General features: G+C 34.2%; 1 protein-coding gene across 13 annotated transcripts in view; it reads right to left on the bottom strand.

Annotated features, from left to right (window-relative positions):
- Positions 1-711: 711 nt before the first annotated feature.
- The window catches only part of PPIP5K2 (diphosphoinositol pentakisphosphate kinase 2), a 51418-nt gene continuing 32219 nt past the window's right edge, over positions 712-19910 (bottom strand). For 6 of the 13 annotated variants that reach the window (XM_084503284.1, XM_084503282.1, XM_084503283.1 and 3 more), the window contains 12 exons: positions 19044-19171; positions 18733-18847; positions 17339-17446; positions 17138-17254; positions 16269-16442; positions 13707-13880; positions 12387-12456; positions 10266-10385; positions 9330-9392; positions 5589-5720; positions 3901-4029; positions 712-2499 (listed from right to left, as the gene is read on the bottom strand). In XM_084503284.1, the coding sequence (XP_084359410.1) occupies positions 2402-2499; positions 3901-4029; positions 5589-5720; positions 9330-9392; positions 10266-10385; positions 12387-12456; positions 13707-13880; positions 16269-16442; positions 17138-17254; positions 17339-17446; positions 18733-18847; positions 19044-19171 (1428 nt within the window). In that variant the 3' untranslated portion in view covers positions 712-2401. The other 7 variants (XM_084503285.1, XM_084503286.1, XM_084503287.1 and 4 more) reach the window with 7 other exon arrangements.

Here is a 19910-nt window from a genome sequence, read left to right as displayed (position 1 = left end):
AAGTGTAATGGAAGAGAGAATCTAATTGCATAAAGAATCTGGAATAAAAATAGGTTCTGAAGGTCAGAACATACAGAAAATCAGCTTAGCACAGTCCACATTGTGCCTTATTGCCAGTGTAGTAAGCAGAAACAGAAAAACAGTGGTTTTATGTTTAATGTAATCAGTCAGAGAGGCAGGCACCAAGATCTTCTCGCTGGTGACCAGCAACAGGACCCAAAGGAACATCATGGAATGAGAAGGTAGGGTCAGGCTGAGTGTTAGGGAAAGATTCTTTACCCAGAGGTGGTCGGGCACTGGGACAAGCTCCCCAGGGCAGCAGTCATACCACTGAATCTGCCTAAGTTCAGTAAGTGTTTGGGCAATGCTGTCAGACACATGGTCTGATTTTGGGGAGTCCTGTGGGGACCCAGGAGTTGGACTCAATCCTTGTGGGGACCTTCCAACGTACATTCTATGAATCACTCTGGAACATTAGGAAACACAGCAGAATGTGTGACTACTTGACTGTTTACCTTTTTGAGGAGTGTTTTCAGCATAAAATGCTAAACTCCTATTTCTTCTAAGTTACGTTGCCTACCATCAGAAGTAATTTTGATGTATTTGTATATTAGCAGCATATTTGTAATGTTTTTTTCACTGAGACTACTGATTCAACTACTCACTGCATTTCAAATACACTCTTAAAAGAGAAAATTCAATGAACAAAAGTTGCCAGTGATCTTGTTTTTATTTAGGAGCACATAAAAAAAAAGTTATGCCACAGCTTTGGTTGACTGGAATGATATGCATACTTATATTCAAACAGTATTTTTTAAATGGTAAACAATGTGTACATTCAGTTGTGTGCAAGACAAACACTGTCAATAACAATTACACTACAAAAAAATGAAATGTTTTAAGTATATAGCTGTGAAACCCTTCATATTTTTGGTATTTAACCAGCATTTTTTAGAATTAGTGTGCCAAAGCTATTTCATGTGTGGTATACACTGAAAACAGATCCTGTGGCAAAGTGAATAGAATTATAGTTGCAATGGCTCTGGAAACAAGTGAGAGCCCTACTTAAAAATATTACTCAGAAGCTACCTCTTCTGCAACTTAAACGTGAAAAGAATCATTAACCTGTAGTTTATTAAGTCATTAATTAATAGTCAGCCACTTGAATTTACAAAAGTGGACAATACTTTCATATATTTGGGATAATTAATCATTAAATGATTTGTCATGCCACGGAAAATCTCAAGAACTGTTGAGACCAGATCATTACTCTACATAACCCAGTAACTCAGGGTTCCACTGAGATAATAATGCTTCTCACAGCTCTTATAAAATCTTCATTGTTCTTTTTCTTTAATGAGAGCTGTTGTTCACCCTGTAGATTGAAAGGACAGAAGGATGAAAATTCCCATGCTATAATGAAGCCTGAGTATTTTGCACCATTAACCACTGAGTTCTGGTAGAGCAGACTCTCTCTACTCTGAAGGGATGGGAATAAAGTATAGATGGAATATTTACAATTTTTATGATAAACCTACTAGCAGACCAGCTGTAACCATTTCTCTTTTTATAAATCCTGCTTTTTAATATCACCTTATTGTAGAAACATATGGCAAAGCAAATAAAGCTGTCTTTTTAGTAAACAAAAGAATTTTTTGATAAAAACATATAAAAGACAGTTTTATCTGCTGGATGATAATACAGGTACCCGTATACAGCATGTATACTAAACAACAGAAGAGAAGGTATATTTGAATGTTACAGGTCTGATGTAAACACAGAGTAAAAATAAGGAGACTCAAAAGTGAAAATACATTGACTCACTCCATCATGCCTAATTATTGCAGCATATATGATATAAAATTATTCAAATGCAGAAAACACCTGCTTATCTTTAAAAACAGGCAAAAGAGATCTCTTTGGAAATGTAGTTAAATTAAAAAAAGAAAAAGCTTCTATCCAAGATGTGTGTTAAAATTTCAGCCAACAAAATAAGTTCACAGGCAAATTATAAACTCCTGAAAATAGAAGTTTATAATGACAACAGACAATGCTTCATTATAGTGACATCAGCAGAGCCACTGTAACACATACCACTGGATTGGGATTTTCTCTTTTGTACAAGTTTACAGTAGATATATGAAGACACTGAAAAGGTTCATGTGCAGCTTTTCCATTGAAAGTGTGCAGTTCAAATGAATAAATATATTTCCTGAAGTTTTTTTTAGAAAATAAGACATTTGACCTAAATACACAGAATGCACATTAGTTAACCTTGTATAAACAAAAGATTAAGCGAACTATAAACTGCAGACAAGAATGGGTTCTGCATGATTAATAATTTAGTTAAAAGCACACTAAAAATTGTTCAGGAAGTTGTTTCCAGTTTTGTCTATCAATTTCATTTCTTTTCAGAAAGAGTGTCGCCACTAAGTTCTACATCTTGTGAGGCCTCTTCAAGCTTAACATTAGATACACAAACAGAAGATCCACTGGAAGCTGTACAGGTAAAGAAAAAAATCTATTAGATTTTACACTTAAGAATATCCATGCTAAAACACCAAAAGCAAGAAAATATAAGGAAAGTGTTACTTTACATGAAATGGAATACTGCCTTGACATTGGCACTGAGATACAGAAAGAACTAAGAGAATTACTGTTGATCTCAGCATGTCACTTTTTCAACAAAACATTCCTGCCTCCAGTACCACCAAGGGAAGGTGAACTTCCTCACAGAGGCCTGGAAGATCCTAGAAGACGTACTCTGCATTTTCAAACAGCACCTTCGAGAAAATCTTTGATCTAGTATTTCACATTTGTTTAAATAAATGCTTTTCATATTATAATATTAAATTTTAAAGACCCATTAGCACATCTGAAAAAACTAGTACTGAGCCAAAAAAAACCAATATATATATGTGTGTGTGTATGAACATATATATATATATATCATAAACATACTCCTAAAGCAAATACAAACAGGCTTCAACATAAAACTGTTTTTCAGATAAAGCACTATTAGATGAAAGTATGCAAAGCCAAGGATATTAAAAATAAACTGTATCCATAAATAGCGTAAGTGAAAATAAGAGAAAAATGCAACATGGTGATGTTTTAGTTTTAGGTGAAAAAGGTGTAATTTTTTTTCTTTTTTGCAAGTATGGTTGCAAATTCCAGGACTGTGTATGCCAATAAGCAGCAAAATAAATAAATAAATAAATAAAAACACAAACATTTTAAAAAAGAAAGCTTTTTACTGTAATGACACACATACTGTGTGTGTGTGTGATTTTAATTAGTATGGGAAAAATTTCTTGCACGCAGCAAGCTACTGTTATTAACAAAGCATTAACAATATTTTCAGCTCATTTTTATATATTTTCAATTTCTGCATCTACAAGTTTTGTGGGGAAGTTTCTCTTTTCTCTCTTTCAGCTATCAAAGCCCACATACAGTCTCTGTTTAAATTATCCAGGATGTTTTTCTTACTTCCCCAGTTTTGTCAATAGCAGATCTTCATTTAGGAATGGTTAACAGTTTTTGTCAGTTCATTATTATGCTTCATGGTGGATAATTTTTCTCCACTTGTCTCTCTTGGGAATAGCTAGAAATACTGTCATACTTGAAAACGAAACAAACTCCCATGAATTTAGATGCCACAGAAATACTTTCAAACACTTAGAAGATAAAAGAAAGTAACTATTAGTACAGTTTAACTGCTAAAACAATTTGTGCAATGCTGCTGAGTTCTAGTTGACTTGTAAAATGATCCCACCTACACAGACAAGTAAAGTTAAGAAATAGCTGCCCTAGGAAACAATGAAAAAAAATTTAAAAATCCCTACTGCTGGAAATAATTTTGTGAAGTTAGTCATTCTGCCTCTGAAAGAAGTTACTTACATGGGCTTGGTTTCTCTATTGCTAGCCTTTCAGGCAAGGTTTCAAGTGGTGTTGGTTGAATTTTTGCAGGCGTGTATGTATTTAAAGAAATTTTTTTTCCTGACAGGGGACTCATATAAGTTGGAGAAGCTAAAAAGCAAAACAAAAATAAAAGAATACACATGCATTAATAATAAAAATACATTAACCTTAGCAAAATGCTAAAAATAGCAGCCACAGAACTGTTATCTGTCCACAGTTACACAACCTGCAACTCAGTTACAAATTACTGACTGTAATTGTAACTTTAATGCATGAAAGACAAATACCGCCCTTTCACCTCAGTAAATTGACATAACTTCCAAGTGGCCCAGAAGGTTAAGCCAAATTTCAGTAATAAATGCTTTGCCAGAAGACTGGCAACATCATTAGTGCTTCTTCTCATAGGTTATGAAGATCGCATTGGAATAATTGCTTTTAATTCAAAACTTCTATTAAATGTGCATACAATAGACTACCGTAGACAACTGCAAATGTTAAAAGAAAGCAGAGGGGGAACAAAGTGCCTATGGCCTCAATTCTATCAAGTCAGATTTACAGCTACTCCTTTATACAGATTATATGGAAGTATTTTAAAAATACTGTCTTGCGTACTGTAAATTCTGAACTGATCTTGAAGTAATGCTATCTTCCTAACCAGCATAACAAGGCATTTTAAATAGCTGAAAACTTTGAAATGCCTATGAGACTCTGAATTCTTCCAGTGACATCAATTTTCTTAAATTGCTTATCTTCCTTCTCAGATATAGAAGTTCTACCCTATCAAATTAGCTACTGATTCAAATCTAAGATGTAGAAGCCTAAATAAAGCAACAGTAAAAAAAAAAAAAAAAAAAAAAAAAAAGAAAAATCCTTAACATCCACATCACATTTGAATCAATGTTATGCACAAACTTTCTTACTAACAAGTATAATTTTTTCTCACCAGAGAATGAGTCTTTAAGCATTTCTTCAAGACTGTTTTCCAGTCACCGGTTGTACAAATTGTAACAGATCTAGTAAGTGGTAAATCTAACCTAACTGAAACTGTTTCCAAAGAAAGAGCAGCACACTAAACACTGGTAAACCATCTTCCTGGACACATACCCGTGTATAGAATTCAGTTTGGATTTAATTTCAAGATAACTTAAATATTAAACATACAGCATAAACTATTATAAACTAAGTAACTGCAACTCTACAGTGAAACACTAAGTAATATTGAAAGAAACAGGGTATAACACAGTTTTAAGATATAAAAGGCAACACTCCTCTGCTGAGGTAAAACTATAAAATGCAAAGCCGGAAACACTGCATGCTCATTAAAAAGAACTCCTCGTCATCTAACTAACAATGTGGACCGTACAGTTGAGTCCTTAATGTGCTATTTGTGTGTAAAATAAACAAATTATATTTTCAGGAAGTCCTTAACCTACTATACCAGTATATATACTACTATAGCAGAGGCATTACTTTAATTGACTGTAACAGTGTCCTTACAGCAAGATGATACTGCAGAAATTAAAGTTATAGTTTACCTAAATTATTTCTTCCTTTTTTTTTAAACAAAATTCTTAGGTTACTTGTTACCTGTAGTATATTTGAAAGATTAACTAGACATAAGTTATTTAATAACTTAAAATGAATATAATTACAAACAAAATCAGTACATGTCTCCTGTAGACTTTCCCTTGATGGAGCAGCAACAGAGGCGAGAAATTCATCCACCTGCTTCAGAGACAGGGAGTTGTGTAGAGTTTCCAAAGGGCAAATAGAAGGCACCATGGAATACAGTTCAAAACCTACATGAAAAATAATAAAAAAAAGAGATTTCGAGACTTAAGACAGGATTTAAGCTATTGCATTGACAATTATTAATTCATGACAAAAAGTACTTATTTTAAATCAGCACGTGCAGACATAGTACTCTTGAAATCATGGTAGTAAAGGTTACAGGAGTTGGAACAAAATGTGCCAATTTCCAGGATCTATTAAATTCAAGGTACCATGTAGCATACTATGGGATGCTACACGTGCACAAAAAGCACCCTCCAAACTTTACAAATGTATTTTGGCAGAACACTAAACAGGTAAATCAATTGACAGCTACATTATCAACTGTTAGCAAAGACAAGAACTAAAAATGCTAGAACTTCCAAGAAGAATTATATTTGCAGAATTCACATTCTATCATCTTCATTATTCTGTGAAAAACTGTTGCCTTAAATATGAAAGGAAAACCACTATTACCACCTTTGTACCTTGCGGTTACACGTTTTATCTTTGTAAGACAGTTTTACACCCACCTTTTGGCATTTAAAAACAGTATTTAAATAGTGTAAGTTTCATACATTTTAACAGGTAAGTACACCAAACCAAAATCTAAAAACTTACTGGACTTCTCTATTAGTAATGATTATAAAGCAACCATACATATCCATACTACTAGTATACTCAAAAGCATTTAAATACATCTTGGAAAGAAAGACACCCTGCAGTTCTGTAAATTGATGCACATTTGAAAACTCAGTGAACAGCTCTTCATCCAATTGCATTTCAAAAGAGGAAAATACATCCATTAGTGTTTTCAACATACAGCTGTAACATTACAACTTTGCAATTCAATATTTTAAATTTACAGTTGCTACATTTTTATTTTTCAATATTTAAATGAAGAGACAAGAGTGAATGAAGTCATGTTTAGTTTCAGTTCAAGGTACATTTATTAGAGATACCATTAAAACTATGACCTGCTCCCTCCCCCAAAACAATAAGCATCAATATTCTTCTGGTATGCCGTGTTAATTACCCACTCCCCATTTAGTGCTTTGGATAGAGAAGTAACCAAAATTTCCCCCTGAAAATATCTGTATTTATATTCGGATCCATCTTGGCCATAAAATTCAAGGGACGGTCACTCCCAGTATACAATCATCTGAAGTATATTTATGTCAGCTTCACTTATACTACAAATAAAACAGTGTCTTTCATGGAAACTTTGTTTTCATGTATAAAAGAAACACCACCACATACTTCATTTCTATTTTCATGTAAACACAACAGCTACACTTCAGAGTAAGCACTAAAATATGTTTGGCATACATGTTAACATCCTAAATAACAATGCATGCATGCAAAGCGCAAACCCTTTCTTTGCATTACAGTAAGGTAAGACTTAGCTCTTTATGCTGACAGAAGAGTCAGAGTCATTTGGATGGTATATTTTTAAAAAAATTTATATTGAATGCAGTGGGACAATGTCAGGTTAACTTTTTAATAACTAGTACTGTTATACTGCAGTTTTACAGAAATCCAGAAAGGAATTTCAAAATACACCCACACCCTTTTCTTTCAGGAATTTGACCTTCTACATGTTTTTTTTTTTGGTTTTAACAATTCTTTTATCTGATAGCCATATTCCAGCATGTTGTTGCAACATTTTTGCCTCCGATATGACTGAAAAGTTATCCTGGAAATCTATCTGAACTGTTTTACAATAAAGTATACATTTATAATAAATATTTTTTAATTTTAATGATGAAGAACCCTGACAGTATCCCTTTAAAAAGACAATTTCCTGTAAACTACCAGCCTTTTATAGTTTTGTTTATATTGACTCATAAAGCGCCGTCCCCATCAAAATGCAAGACAATGAAAGGGTACACGCGGCATTTCAAAAAGCCTCCCTGCTGTCTTACATTTAAAAGCAATAGAGACATACCACTGGAGCCTAGCAATTCCACAGAGGAAATGGACCAGCACCTAAAGAGGTGTCGGTGTTCTGCACAAGAGGCCCAGAAAGTAATGTAAAGCACTGTCAGAAGATACTTGTTTCACCATGTTCCTTGAACTAAAGATGGCAGGGAAGGGGGGAGTCTGAAATGAGTTAGAAGGTATGATAGTAACATAAAAGTGAGAAAGAAACAGAGTGAAAGGGACAAGGAGAATCAAAATGATAGTCCATAGGACAGACAAAACAACACCAATATGTCCTCATGTTAGTAGAGAAACCTCAGAAACCTGCTATGTATTTAGGTTCCATAGGAGCTCAAAGAGCATGCATTAATCTTGTAAAAGATGTGTGGTAAAACATCTGTATTAAATGAATCAGAACAATCGATGCATTCATTAAAAGCAATTTAGATCCATTTTTAAAGAATGCAGCCACAAAAAGAGAGCGCTAAACGGAGCAGAAAATAATCAATTATTAGACACTGGTATTCAAGTGCAGCTCTTACTTTCTGACTTTGACTGTTTGGGAAATATTACTTGATCTGATTCTAAAGATAAAAAACAGGTTCCTATCTTTCCTACTGTATCAGTTTTCCTTTGACAAGCACCGCAGTGCAGAAAACTGACTATGGATTCCAAATGAATATCATAAAGGACCCATTTGCTTCTCAAGAAATCAAAACAAAAATCGCTCTTTTTCTTTAACCTTGTCTCTAAAGAAACACGTTTTGAATCTAACAGTAAAACGCTGGTGGTTTCCACTGCAGTTTCGATGACATCATCATCACTGTACTCGGCCAGCTGTCATGCATATTTTAAAAATGCAATTAAGAAATCTGAAAAAACTACATTAAGATTGGGTGGATTCAGAAGACCGAGTTTGGTTTTCGTGAACAGGATATATTTTGGGCATCTTTAATCAAGTAGAAAATTATGTTTTGCTGAAAAAGAGAAAGATGGACCTCTGTCACGTGTTAAACCAGACTTTTTTTGTAAATATGGTAGCCTGAAGACAAATTAACTCTCAAGTTAAAAGGCAACTCTCTCGCTGTGACTTTTTAGTGCAATATTTAAGTAATTTGCACAACCGATGAACAGAGAAGCATGATAAGGTAAAACAAATTTTTGTCTGATGTTAAATATAGTGATTTTGCAGGTAGGTTAAGTGAAGTGTCTGCTTTGCTTTTTTAATTTAGTATCACTTCAAGAAGATAATCATAAACTCCAGTTGTCAATTTAGTGATTTATTATAGAATCAGAAGGACCAGGGAAACAGTTCAGCAGGAGAAAGGTGAAGAAGAAGCAGTAGTAGCTATCAAGATGTGTATACCCAATAAAGATCAGATTTAATTCTGTTTTTATGTTGTATTCATACAGTCTGATCACATGAGTAATTGGGGAGAATAATTTGTTACAGGAATCATGATTAACAGTAAGTACCACTTCAATTTGTTTCAAGGATTTTTCTGAGGAATGAATTTTGATGTTATATTCAGACTAATGAATGGTAAAGAAGGGATTCAGGATATCTAATGATTACAAATATATTTGGAATTGTGCTTGAAGTTAGGAATGACAGACGGCTGGATGATATTGTACACCCCGTATTTGAAATAAAAATAAAAGGGATGAAGCAAGGAACCTTTCGTTTTTGTTTTTAAAATAAAAGCAAAACGTACCATTGGTTGGGTGTCGAGCAAATGAGATAGAAAACCTTTTAACAGCAGAACCGCGTGTGGTGTCTAAGAAAGAGAAAAACAGGTACCTGAAATTTGTAACAGCTACCAAAAGAGGGACATTTTTAAAAAGGAAAAGAGGAGGTAAGAAAAAAAGAAAAGATGAGAAGGTATTAGAACTGAGTGGCATGCAGAAGGGACCAAGAAAAGGGGCTAAAATCTAAATAGAGGTTAAAAAGAAGAAAATTTGAATTGCTGGTAGCTACAAGATGTGTAATGAAGTGTATGAAAACAAGCAGAATGAGCTGGTGATTCTGGCATACAACATTATATCAGGTTAGAGTTGAACATTGAGTAATGAATTGGAGGGGAAACAGCATGAATACTGTTTCACCTAGGAGTTATAAAAGGTGTGCTTTTTTACATTCTGAAATCTAGTGAAAGACTTTGTTCTCTACCCCAGATTATTCAAAACTGAAAATCTCCTGCTCTTTTGTATTCCAATCCCCGGTGAAAAAAGGTCAGGAATCCTAAAATTTTCACCATAAGTATTTAAATTACTAGTTTGTCATTTCTTTCATTCCTTGTATATGCTCCAAGATCAATAATGAATGATAAAACCTGACATTTAAAGAACAGAGAAAAGAATTTCAAAACTAAAATTTTATTTTACTTTATAAATGCATTTTCTGAAATATCCTGACATGTATAACAAGTTTGTGAGCTAATGTTCAATTCAAGACAGACACAAGAATTAACTATGCTATTAAGTTAAACATAAGCAAGCTGTGGGCAATAAGGAAGGAATAGAAACTCATACAATTAATACTAAGGCAAAGGATTCTAGGATTCCATTAAAATCAGTAACCTACGACTTATCTTTAGAAGTTTAATGTGGCACATGGATTTGTGCGTGCATGTGCGAGAGTGTGCACATACCATCTATGAAGCCAGAAGAAGTCAGCTTTTTACGATGAGTACGAGCATAATCCTGTAGGTTAGGTGCACTTGAAGAACCCCCGAGCACTGAGGTGCTAAACAGGCCCGCACAGTGAGACCCTGATGGGAGTTAGAGAAAATACATACAACAACCAGGTGTTCGTCCATTCACATTGGGGATGCATGCAGCATGCAAGCACATGGCTCTTACCACACAAAAGGCAGCTTTTGGCAGTGCCTTGGACAGGTTCACAATATGCTTGTAATGTCAGAGTGGTACTTGTAGGCTGAAACTATCATAATTTATTGTGCTTCTACTCATGACACACCACTCTCTGCCATATGTGCAAAGAGAGGACTGACTTTAACAAAGTGACTTCTTATCCTGTTTTCACATTTGGTAAAGAAAAGTTACCAGTTAGCATTAACGTAAACATAACTAAAACAACAAAACAAAAGCAAGATGATGATGTGAACGTTGTGTGTTTTAAAACCGCAGTTCTCAAACAAATATAAACTGGGAAAATACTACTCATTGCTTTCATCCAAATAAAATTTTGAGATGACAGGCTGCAATGAAGTATGCATGCATTTCCACAGACATGGAAACACCTCCCCTTTAACCCCAACAAAATGTTAACCAAGTTTGAAATACTCTAGTCATATTTCAGCTACCATCATTATTAGAAATTGAAAATATCTAAAAGTTTCATAGAGTTTAGCTTAACTTCATTTCCAAAGATGACTTTTGTATATCTCCATGCAAGTAAGAGTACTTTTGTTACAGTTTATATGATCTTGCCACTGGGATGGGAGTGTTAACAAATCACTGAAAGCTACATAAAGAAAGATGAAAATAACTTTTATAATCCACCATAAATTAAATTTACATAGAACAGTGAAAAAAATGGAAAAAAATGCTGCAAATTTTTCCCTTGATTCTTCATTACTAGTTGAAAGGAAAAATGGTTTCACTCATAACTTATCTTTTCCATTTTAGACAGATCATTTTTGAAGACCAACTATCTATCCAGTGATACTTCCTTTCATTACTTTTGATGACCTAATGAGAGGAAACATTACTAGCACATGTGACCAATCACAGCCAAAATAAATTGGTGCCTGGTCTGTGGCAAAAGCCTTTGACATCAAATGTAATATCTTCACCTATGCACAGAAATAAACTTCCACAAGCCACATCGTGTCATACTGACAAAAGAAAAGTTGTTTAACTTTAGCAAGCACACAATAAAAAAAATTACTTTAATAAACAAGAGCACCTGATGTATGCATTTTACTAATGGAAAAATATAATAAGGAGAAAAGTATCACAGGAAGATTAGACATGCAAAAAAATACAGATCTTTGCAGAGAGTTGAAAAGCTACTTCTCAGTTTATGCATGTACCTTATGCATTTTCTACACTTCATTTTTCCCATAAAAAGACACACTTACAGAAAAAAAAATCAATATTAATTTATAGTAGTGCAAGATTTCATGTTTTTACGTATCAGGCATGTGAATGTCAGTTCCAAAGAAGCAACAGAAAAGCACCACTTGAATTAAAAGAATTTGAAACAAGTCATTGAATTATAGCATGATTCATTCAAATGCTGAAAAGAAGAAATTAATTTTTGGAGAGGGAATATGTGCAAAAACCCTAATATATCAAGATACTTGAGGTTTGTTCCCCCTTCTCCTTGGTAAGACACCTTCAATTCCATCAATTGCCCACAGTAGGAAATGCTAGTTTTTCAAGAAACATGTTTTAACTGTTTCCATTGTAGGCTATTTCAATCCAAAAGATTCTTGCAAAAACCCCAGTCAACTCAGTCATGAACTACATTTTTTTTTTTTAAATCTACTTTACATTAAAAATAATCCTGTTTCAGTCAGTACAGTGTCAGTAGTGTGAACAGCCTCAAACAATTTGTGATTTATTTAGAAATTTTTGTTGTAGAAAATTGACCAGTTCAATAGGCACACTCATCATATTATTGATAGGAAATGCTACCAGGTCCTGTTCACATCAAAGTTTTTTAAAGAAAGTACAACTGTGCAGAACAACAGGCAGATGAAAAGCTACTAACGTGGAACAAAATTTCAACTGTATGCACATACCTAGACCACTCTGCTTTTGTTCCAGAATAGTTCTCGGTGTTCGTAAGTTACTATTGCTTTCTGATAGGACCTGGATATATAAAAAAAAAAACAACAGAAAAATAAGGTAAAGTAGGACAGTGGCATGAAAAGTCCATTTAACTTGATACAGCAGCCTGCTTCAGACAGACAAGTGTTAATAAGCTATATGATAAGTGTTAGTAAAAATATGTAAAGGAAACATGAAAGATCATGCAATATCCCCTTCTGAAGGGAGTCCATTTCACATATGAGTTCCTTGCAATGAAGTGGTGCAAAGCAAGCATTCAGAATGAGAAGGGACACAGACCAAGACAGATATGAGAACAGACATTTGAGACATTTTGTTTTATTTTACCAAATGCACTCTCCTAAACTGCGCCTGTATTGAAAAAAAGGAGGGGAGGGAAGGAAAGACAGACAAACTATTGAGGACACCATACAATCACTGATCCATGCACGGGCTCAATCAGTGTAATCTTCAGATGCTCACAGCCTTTACTGATATAAACTTTTCCTATGCAAATAGTTTTATAATCTTCCACAACAAAAAGAAATTATGAAAAATTTCAAAGAAAAAGGATATGATTAACAGAACACCATCCATTGTCAAACCGGTAAACAATATCTTGAAATACAAAGAAACTTTTATCTTCACTGGTACGTTAAAAAAATTACTGTTTTTTTTTCCTGCTTCCTCCCCCACATATTTAGGAAAATCTTCAAAATATTGTCAATGGATACAGTCAATGGATGATGTACTGTGTTGGGAGTTTTAGATACCTCCAGATACAGAACGCAAGAATTATTAGTGCTAGAGTTTGTTCCCTGCAATAGTTAATACCAGGCCACTGAAAATATGATATATGCAAAACAAGTTTTGAATAGCAATATGAAGTTCCAAATAAATTATTTTAAATGGTATTGGTTGCAATTATTAAAAAAAAAAAAATTAAATTTAAATTTACCTACCACCAAATTAAGCAATGCCGTTTTTAAAGTCTTAAAGGACAACTAAGCCAAAGCAGAAATCTGTTTTATTATGCAGTAGACTATGTCTTTTCTACTGTGGTAACATTTGTAATTCCTATAAGGAAACCAATTTTTCAAGACAGTGTGTAACACATTCAGTGGAAAAACATGCACTTGCTCTTTTTCCCCCAAACATTCTCGGGAAGTAATTTTAAAAAGTGGAAGAATTTGCTTCAAATGTAATCCATAACAAGGGATTAGATGTCCTTAAAGACAGTTGGTTGTTGCTTGGAATGCATAATAATGTTTAATGAAGTAAAGTTTAAAAACCTGTTGCCATGAGCCAAAAATACTGGATGTGAAAGCCAATGATTTAGGGGAGACAGGGGAAGAAGTGATTTGTTCCCCTGATCTGCGTCTTCGACGCCCAGTACCCACACCACTGGTGTAATGCAGCCAGGTACCAATACACTCTGGGCTAGACACACTCAGGGGGCTCTCTTCCTGGAAGTGAGAAAGGGGGCAAAAAACAGCAAAGCATGCAAAGTTAGATTCAACAGAGCCAAATGAACAGAAAAGAAAAAAAAAATACCCAGTCTGCTTGCACCCTTTTAATATACTGCTTCTAAAACTATTAAACAGTGAGTAGGGAAGGGAAGTATTACAATATGAGGAAGTTATCACTTCCACTCAATCAATTATATTTTAATACATTCTAATCACATTTCTGGTATATTAATTATTAAATAACGGCATGAAAGAAAAATAATGGGCATCAATAATTGGTTCATAATTTTTAGAATTCCTCATGTTGGAAACGGAATATCTTTTTATCCTTGACATACTGTTTAATAGTTTTCCCCCTCTAAGTACATAAAATTTTCCTATTTAGTACTTAATAATTTTCATTGATAAGTCTATAGCCTGATCTAAGAGACTCTGATTTTTAGAATCACCTTTGACTTTACAACTGACTGACTGTTAAGTGACACCAATCTGACTGATAGTAGTTTTCCAACCTTAAAAACACCCTAACGATTATCTGAAGCTGGACAGCTACAAGACTTCAAGGGAAGACAGTGTCAGGCTGAGTCCTGCATGCCCTATATTACTACGTAGCATTAGTAAACAACATTTTTTGCAATAAAGAATTTGATTTCCAATGCTAACGAGCCTTACTTTCTCATTTTACTCTTCAAAATCTTTTTTTTTTTTTTTTTTTTGCATGACTCAGTTACAGTAGCAATGTTTCTCTAAATATTGCTAACTATACCCCAAATGTAAACTTCCATCTAATCTCACACTTGACAGTGTCCCTTCAAATTAATGGATGTAAGGGAAAAGAATTGCCTTACAGGAAAAAAATAAAATAAAATAAAAAGGTTCAAGGCAGTTGCAGTTTAAGTTGCAGTAAAAGGACTTTTTTTTAAAAACACTTGAAAATACTATTCGGTATAAATATTCCAAATACTGGTTTTGCAGATTTCAGTGGGCCAGATGAATCTCTCAATTTTCCTTTTGGACAAAAAAAAAAATAAAAAAAAATCATAGTGTATGTTTTCTTTAAATATTCCAGCAAATAAACAGTCACTGAATGCTGGAACCAATTCTATTAGGAGCCATATTATACGCACAGTTAAAATTTAGTAATTGGTGTTACTGATACCTTTTGAAAGTAATTCCCACACAATTTATGAAAATGAAAAAGGTTAAAAGTTTGAAGTAAAAGTCTATTAAGCTGTGTGTATATGAACTCATAACTAGGAGGGGAGCTTGCATGATCGTACTGAAAAGAGCATTTAAAAATCCAAAATATTGATGTTGTGAGCATTTGTTTATGATAAAACTTGGAAATAGAAAATGTCAGACATTCACATTTATTACCTATGTTAATTTATGAAAGTCACGTGAAGTTATACAGATATCCTTATAGAAGGAAACCATGCATCTTTTTCTCTCCATACTACCAATAACCAAATAACTTGCAAATCTTACTTCTGTGATACTTGCATTGCATACAAACAGTCCATTGCCAACACAAACATGAAAGGAAAAGCTTTTGGTGTGAATCTTAAGTTCTGATGGTTTTAAGCAACTGAAAATGAGGCAATAAGAAGCTGTTAGTCTGCTTCTAGCATTAACGTCATAGAAGTGCCACTATGCACCAACTGAAGCTTTGCCAATCAACTGTACAAATGGTATCAGTGACAATGCTCTGCATCCCCCACCTCTGTGACATTAAAGCTGTATCTGTGAAGCACACCTAGACGTCATGGCCTTCAAGACAGGAGACTAGACTGTTCAAGCTGTTATCTAGAGACTTAATGAAAACACAAACCCCACCCATTTAAAAAAACACAACTTACAGTCTATTGTCTTACCTTCAAATGCTGAATGAGTGGAGTCACTTCCACTCCACATGAAAACAAATACAGATGAAGACATTTATCTCACCTCCTGCATCTCCCCTATAACCCCGCAAATCCCCATCCCCTCTCAGTATGATGACCCTGAAGGTTGGCTTACTTTCCAACACGGGCTGTCTTGTAAGGATGGATACAAAAGCAATGTATGTTAGCTGGAAGATGTAGGTTTAGATTGAAAAAGTCTTCATTTTCAATTTTTTTTTTATTTTTTTTTTCTCTAATATGGTTTTATAAAACAACAAGGAAATAAATCTTTTACGGGAAAGTGATCATGCATTTTAAAAAACTCATTCAGACAAATTATTGCCATGGAGGACGTCTCACAAAATAAGAGGAACCCTTCTGTGAGACTTAACACCATACTGGTTCTGTGTAATCGAAAGCAGAATTACCTTTGCTATTGCTTTGTTAAAATAAACAGAAGTTAATTTCTGTGAAAGACATTCTCTGAAACATAAACACTTACTTCAACAGAACCAATCTTCCTGGATCGTGGAAGGGGTGACTTTCTGTGTATGTGAATTGGATCTGATACCATTGGCTTGAACATCACTACTGACCGATCTGTTTCATCCCTTCTAGAAGCATGTGCCTCTTCATCACTATCATTTCTGTGGGAGGTTTTCTTCGAGCCTTCATTCTACAAACAATATAATTCCTTTTCAGTTTAGATTCACACCTTGCAACACATATAGAGAAGTGGCTACTAAATGAATCTTCTGCATAAACACAAAGCAACAAAGATATCAGTAAATTATATACTATTGAACAACTAGTTATAAAATACATATTGATTTAGACTTAATAAACCATGTGTATTTGCTCCTACCATGCCACTGCACATGACTGTATGGTCTTAATTAGCCAGACTGTTCAGTCTACATATCTTATTCCAACTTCCTGCTGACATAGTAGTAAAATTCTAGCCCTGCAAGTCAAAATTCCCACCAAGTTTTGCAGGATTCATTTCTCAAAAAGCATGTGACAGACCTACACAGACCTACAAATACAGTTAGAGTCCTCAACAATCTGTTGAGCCATCAAACCAATAAGCATGACAAACTATCTTATTTTCTTAAATATTTATTTCAGTTGCCAGCATGTCATTAGAGTGACACTGGTGTTGCTACCACTTTCTTACAAAGAATAGTTTGTACTTGTAGTAAAAACTCTAGCAAAGCCATAGGAGACCCACATTATCTATGTACATTCCAAATGGACCCCCCCAAAAATTACACTTGTATTTTTTAACCTAGTAATTCCCACTGTTTATTTTAGGTATGTCTGTATCCAGAAAAAAATAACTTTTGCTTTAAAGAAAGATATAATTATTACCTCTCGGGAGGCAGGCCTGTATCCATAACCAGCTGGTAAATTTTTATCTTCCTCACAGCCTTTGGCTCCTGGACTAAAGTGCAACTCTACATGGAAACGTTCTTCTGAAGAAAGTTCCTAAAGAAAATAGTAAATAGATTTACACTTTAATACATAGCTTAGCATTACTCATTTCTGAAGACATTCGTCCATTTTAAATACCTTGTTTGGATCCTCATAAAGCATGATAACAATCTGTGTCATGTAATTGAGTTCATTGACAACATTTAAATAATCCATAGCTCGTTTCCATTGTTCATCTTTTGATTCCTTATGAAGAGAAAAAAAAATTAGCATCTCGACAAATAAAAGCTAGCAATTTTCTTTAGAAAGACTGATGATTTCAATTTTCTCCCATTTATATGGCTTTTACTTTCACAGAAGCAGTATGAAGCTCTTTATAGCTAACGAAAAACCTGAGACACAACTGGAAAAAAGTGAAGCAAAATTACTCATCAAATGAATGGGAAGTGGAGATCAGAACTTTTCACATTTTATTTCAGTATATCTTTTATGTTATTTTGTTAATACATTGTAGACAGAAGCACCATTTTATATTCTCCTTATGAGAATCTTGGACTCTGCAATAAACTTGCATCAAATAGTATATTGTGGGAAATGTTTCTAGGTATCTTTATAGTAGTTAAACAGACACGGGGTACTTCTAAAGTATAGCAGAAGAGTAAGCATCATATTCTGAGTTACTTAAAGTGAATATTCACCTTTTTCATGCTCTAAAACAAAGGTTCACTAATTATGAAAAAAAAACAAACTATGGGTGTATCTGCTGTAGCATGTCACAGAGGTCAAGGATTAAAAATGCTTATTGCACCAAAGAGTTTACTCATCTGTCACCAGAAGCAAGTATATATATGTAGCTATTTCAAAAAATATTGCTTTAATCACAATGTCTCAGAAACATCTATGTAGACTCTGTGGTGCTACACTGTCCTCTGTCCATGAGCTCAGCTGGTTAACTGCTGAATCTGAAGAGCTTGTTGTTTTGGTCTTAGGTTGCAAAGCTGATCAGATGGAGAATAAAGCAGCACCTTCAAAGTATTCTACACCAGTATGGGAAAGAAAGACAGTCCACTGAACAGCAGGAACTTTGCCCTACAAGAGCATTCTTGAAGCCAAGTAGAAAGTTCTTGACAATATTCCAGTAACCAAAAATAAGCCAATCCAAAAGTCAATTCAGAGAAGCCCGAATAAGATAATTTGATCAGAAAAAAGTTGGTAATAATAACAGGTGACAACAGAAGACAAAAAAAAATATATATCTTTCCTTTGCAACCCCCTTTGAGACCATAACATATATAGCTGAACACACCAATGGAACTCATTTTAAAGGAGCATGCTGTTTTCCAATGATCACCCTATGAGTTTGAAATATGTCTCTGCATATTAAACAAGAAACCAAATGTTTAAAAAAGTGTGATAATTTCCAAAGCCATTTTAGAAAATTAAGCTTTCAATTAATACATCTTCAGTAAAAATTGATCTTTTTGGTTCCTCATAAAATACCACAGCTTTCACAGAAAAAGTGTTCAACTTACATCACATAAGGCACCATAACGAAGGGTGGACAAGAGGGAATGGACATGACTTTCACTGGTGAAATATAGTCGTGTACGAACATGGCGTTCAGGGGACATAACACCCCTAGAGTAACTTAAAAGAAAAAGAAATCTAATTAGACCATAATGAGATGTATCCCTATTTTAGAAATAGCTGTCGACTAATAAATGAGTCATATGTTTTAAATCATTCTGAACTAGTAAGATGTCTCAAGTATGAAAGCTATGGAGTATCTCCAGTAAGTCTAACAGAAATTAACATAACCATATAAAAAAAAATAAAGACTTACAGAGGGTGAAGCTTATTTACAGTATCGTCGTCTTGAGTTCTCTGAAGGTCAGAACGTATTTTTCTAACTAGAGGAGTGCAGTAACCTTTGGCAATCTCTAGTTTTTCAGCCTTAGAAATACCATATTCCTGCATAAGAAGGAATTGACTTTTAAAAATCAGTTAAAGATCAAAACATCTTCTAATTCAAGGCTTGTATATTAAATATAATTAGCCATCTATTACTTTTCTCTGGCTGCAAATTGTTTTGTTTAATGTTATTTTAATCAAATACTGACCTCTCCCTTCAAGTAAAAAGGGGTTTGCCTTTTTCCTGTTTGAGATAACACAGAAAATCACTTCTTCATGCACAGGATATTACAATACAATTTCATATCCTGTAGCCTACATCATTTAGAGATAATCTGAATTACAGTACATGCAGTACATGGAAATTTAACTTGTCTACACCTGGCCTTAAATTCTGTGAAACTTAAGGTGTTTTTATCAGGGAGTGTTAGCACTTTGAAGCAGTAGAAAAGTCCTTTAAAATTTCAGTTGCTTAAGACAAGGTAAGTTAGATAGACCAGGATTCAGCATCAATTGCAGAGAGCCTGAAAATGAAGTTGTTAAAAGCAGCAAGAATGAAATTACATGTGATTTAAGAATATACAGTTGATCACACGGTCTCCACTTAAATCTGTAAATAATGGCTGTGATGAGACAATTCACCTTAATACACTGCAGTAGGAAAAGCAGACATGTTCACAGTATCAACTGCCAGAAAAAAACCACTGTGAACACACTTCAATGAATTCTGAAATAAAATCTTTCTAAAACAAAACAATCTGCTTCCTACCAGAAAATAAGATGTGAAGTTAAAATGACC

This window comes from Aythya ferina, assembly GCF_964211825.1.
Source record: "Aythya ferina genome assembly, chromosome: Z".
NCBI classification, from domain to species: domain Eukaryota; kingdom Metazoa; phylum Chordata; class Aves; order Anseriformes; family Anatidae; genus Aythya; species Aythya ferina.
This window is presented reverse-complemented; position numbering and strand designations above follow the sequence as displayed.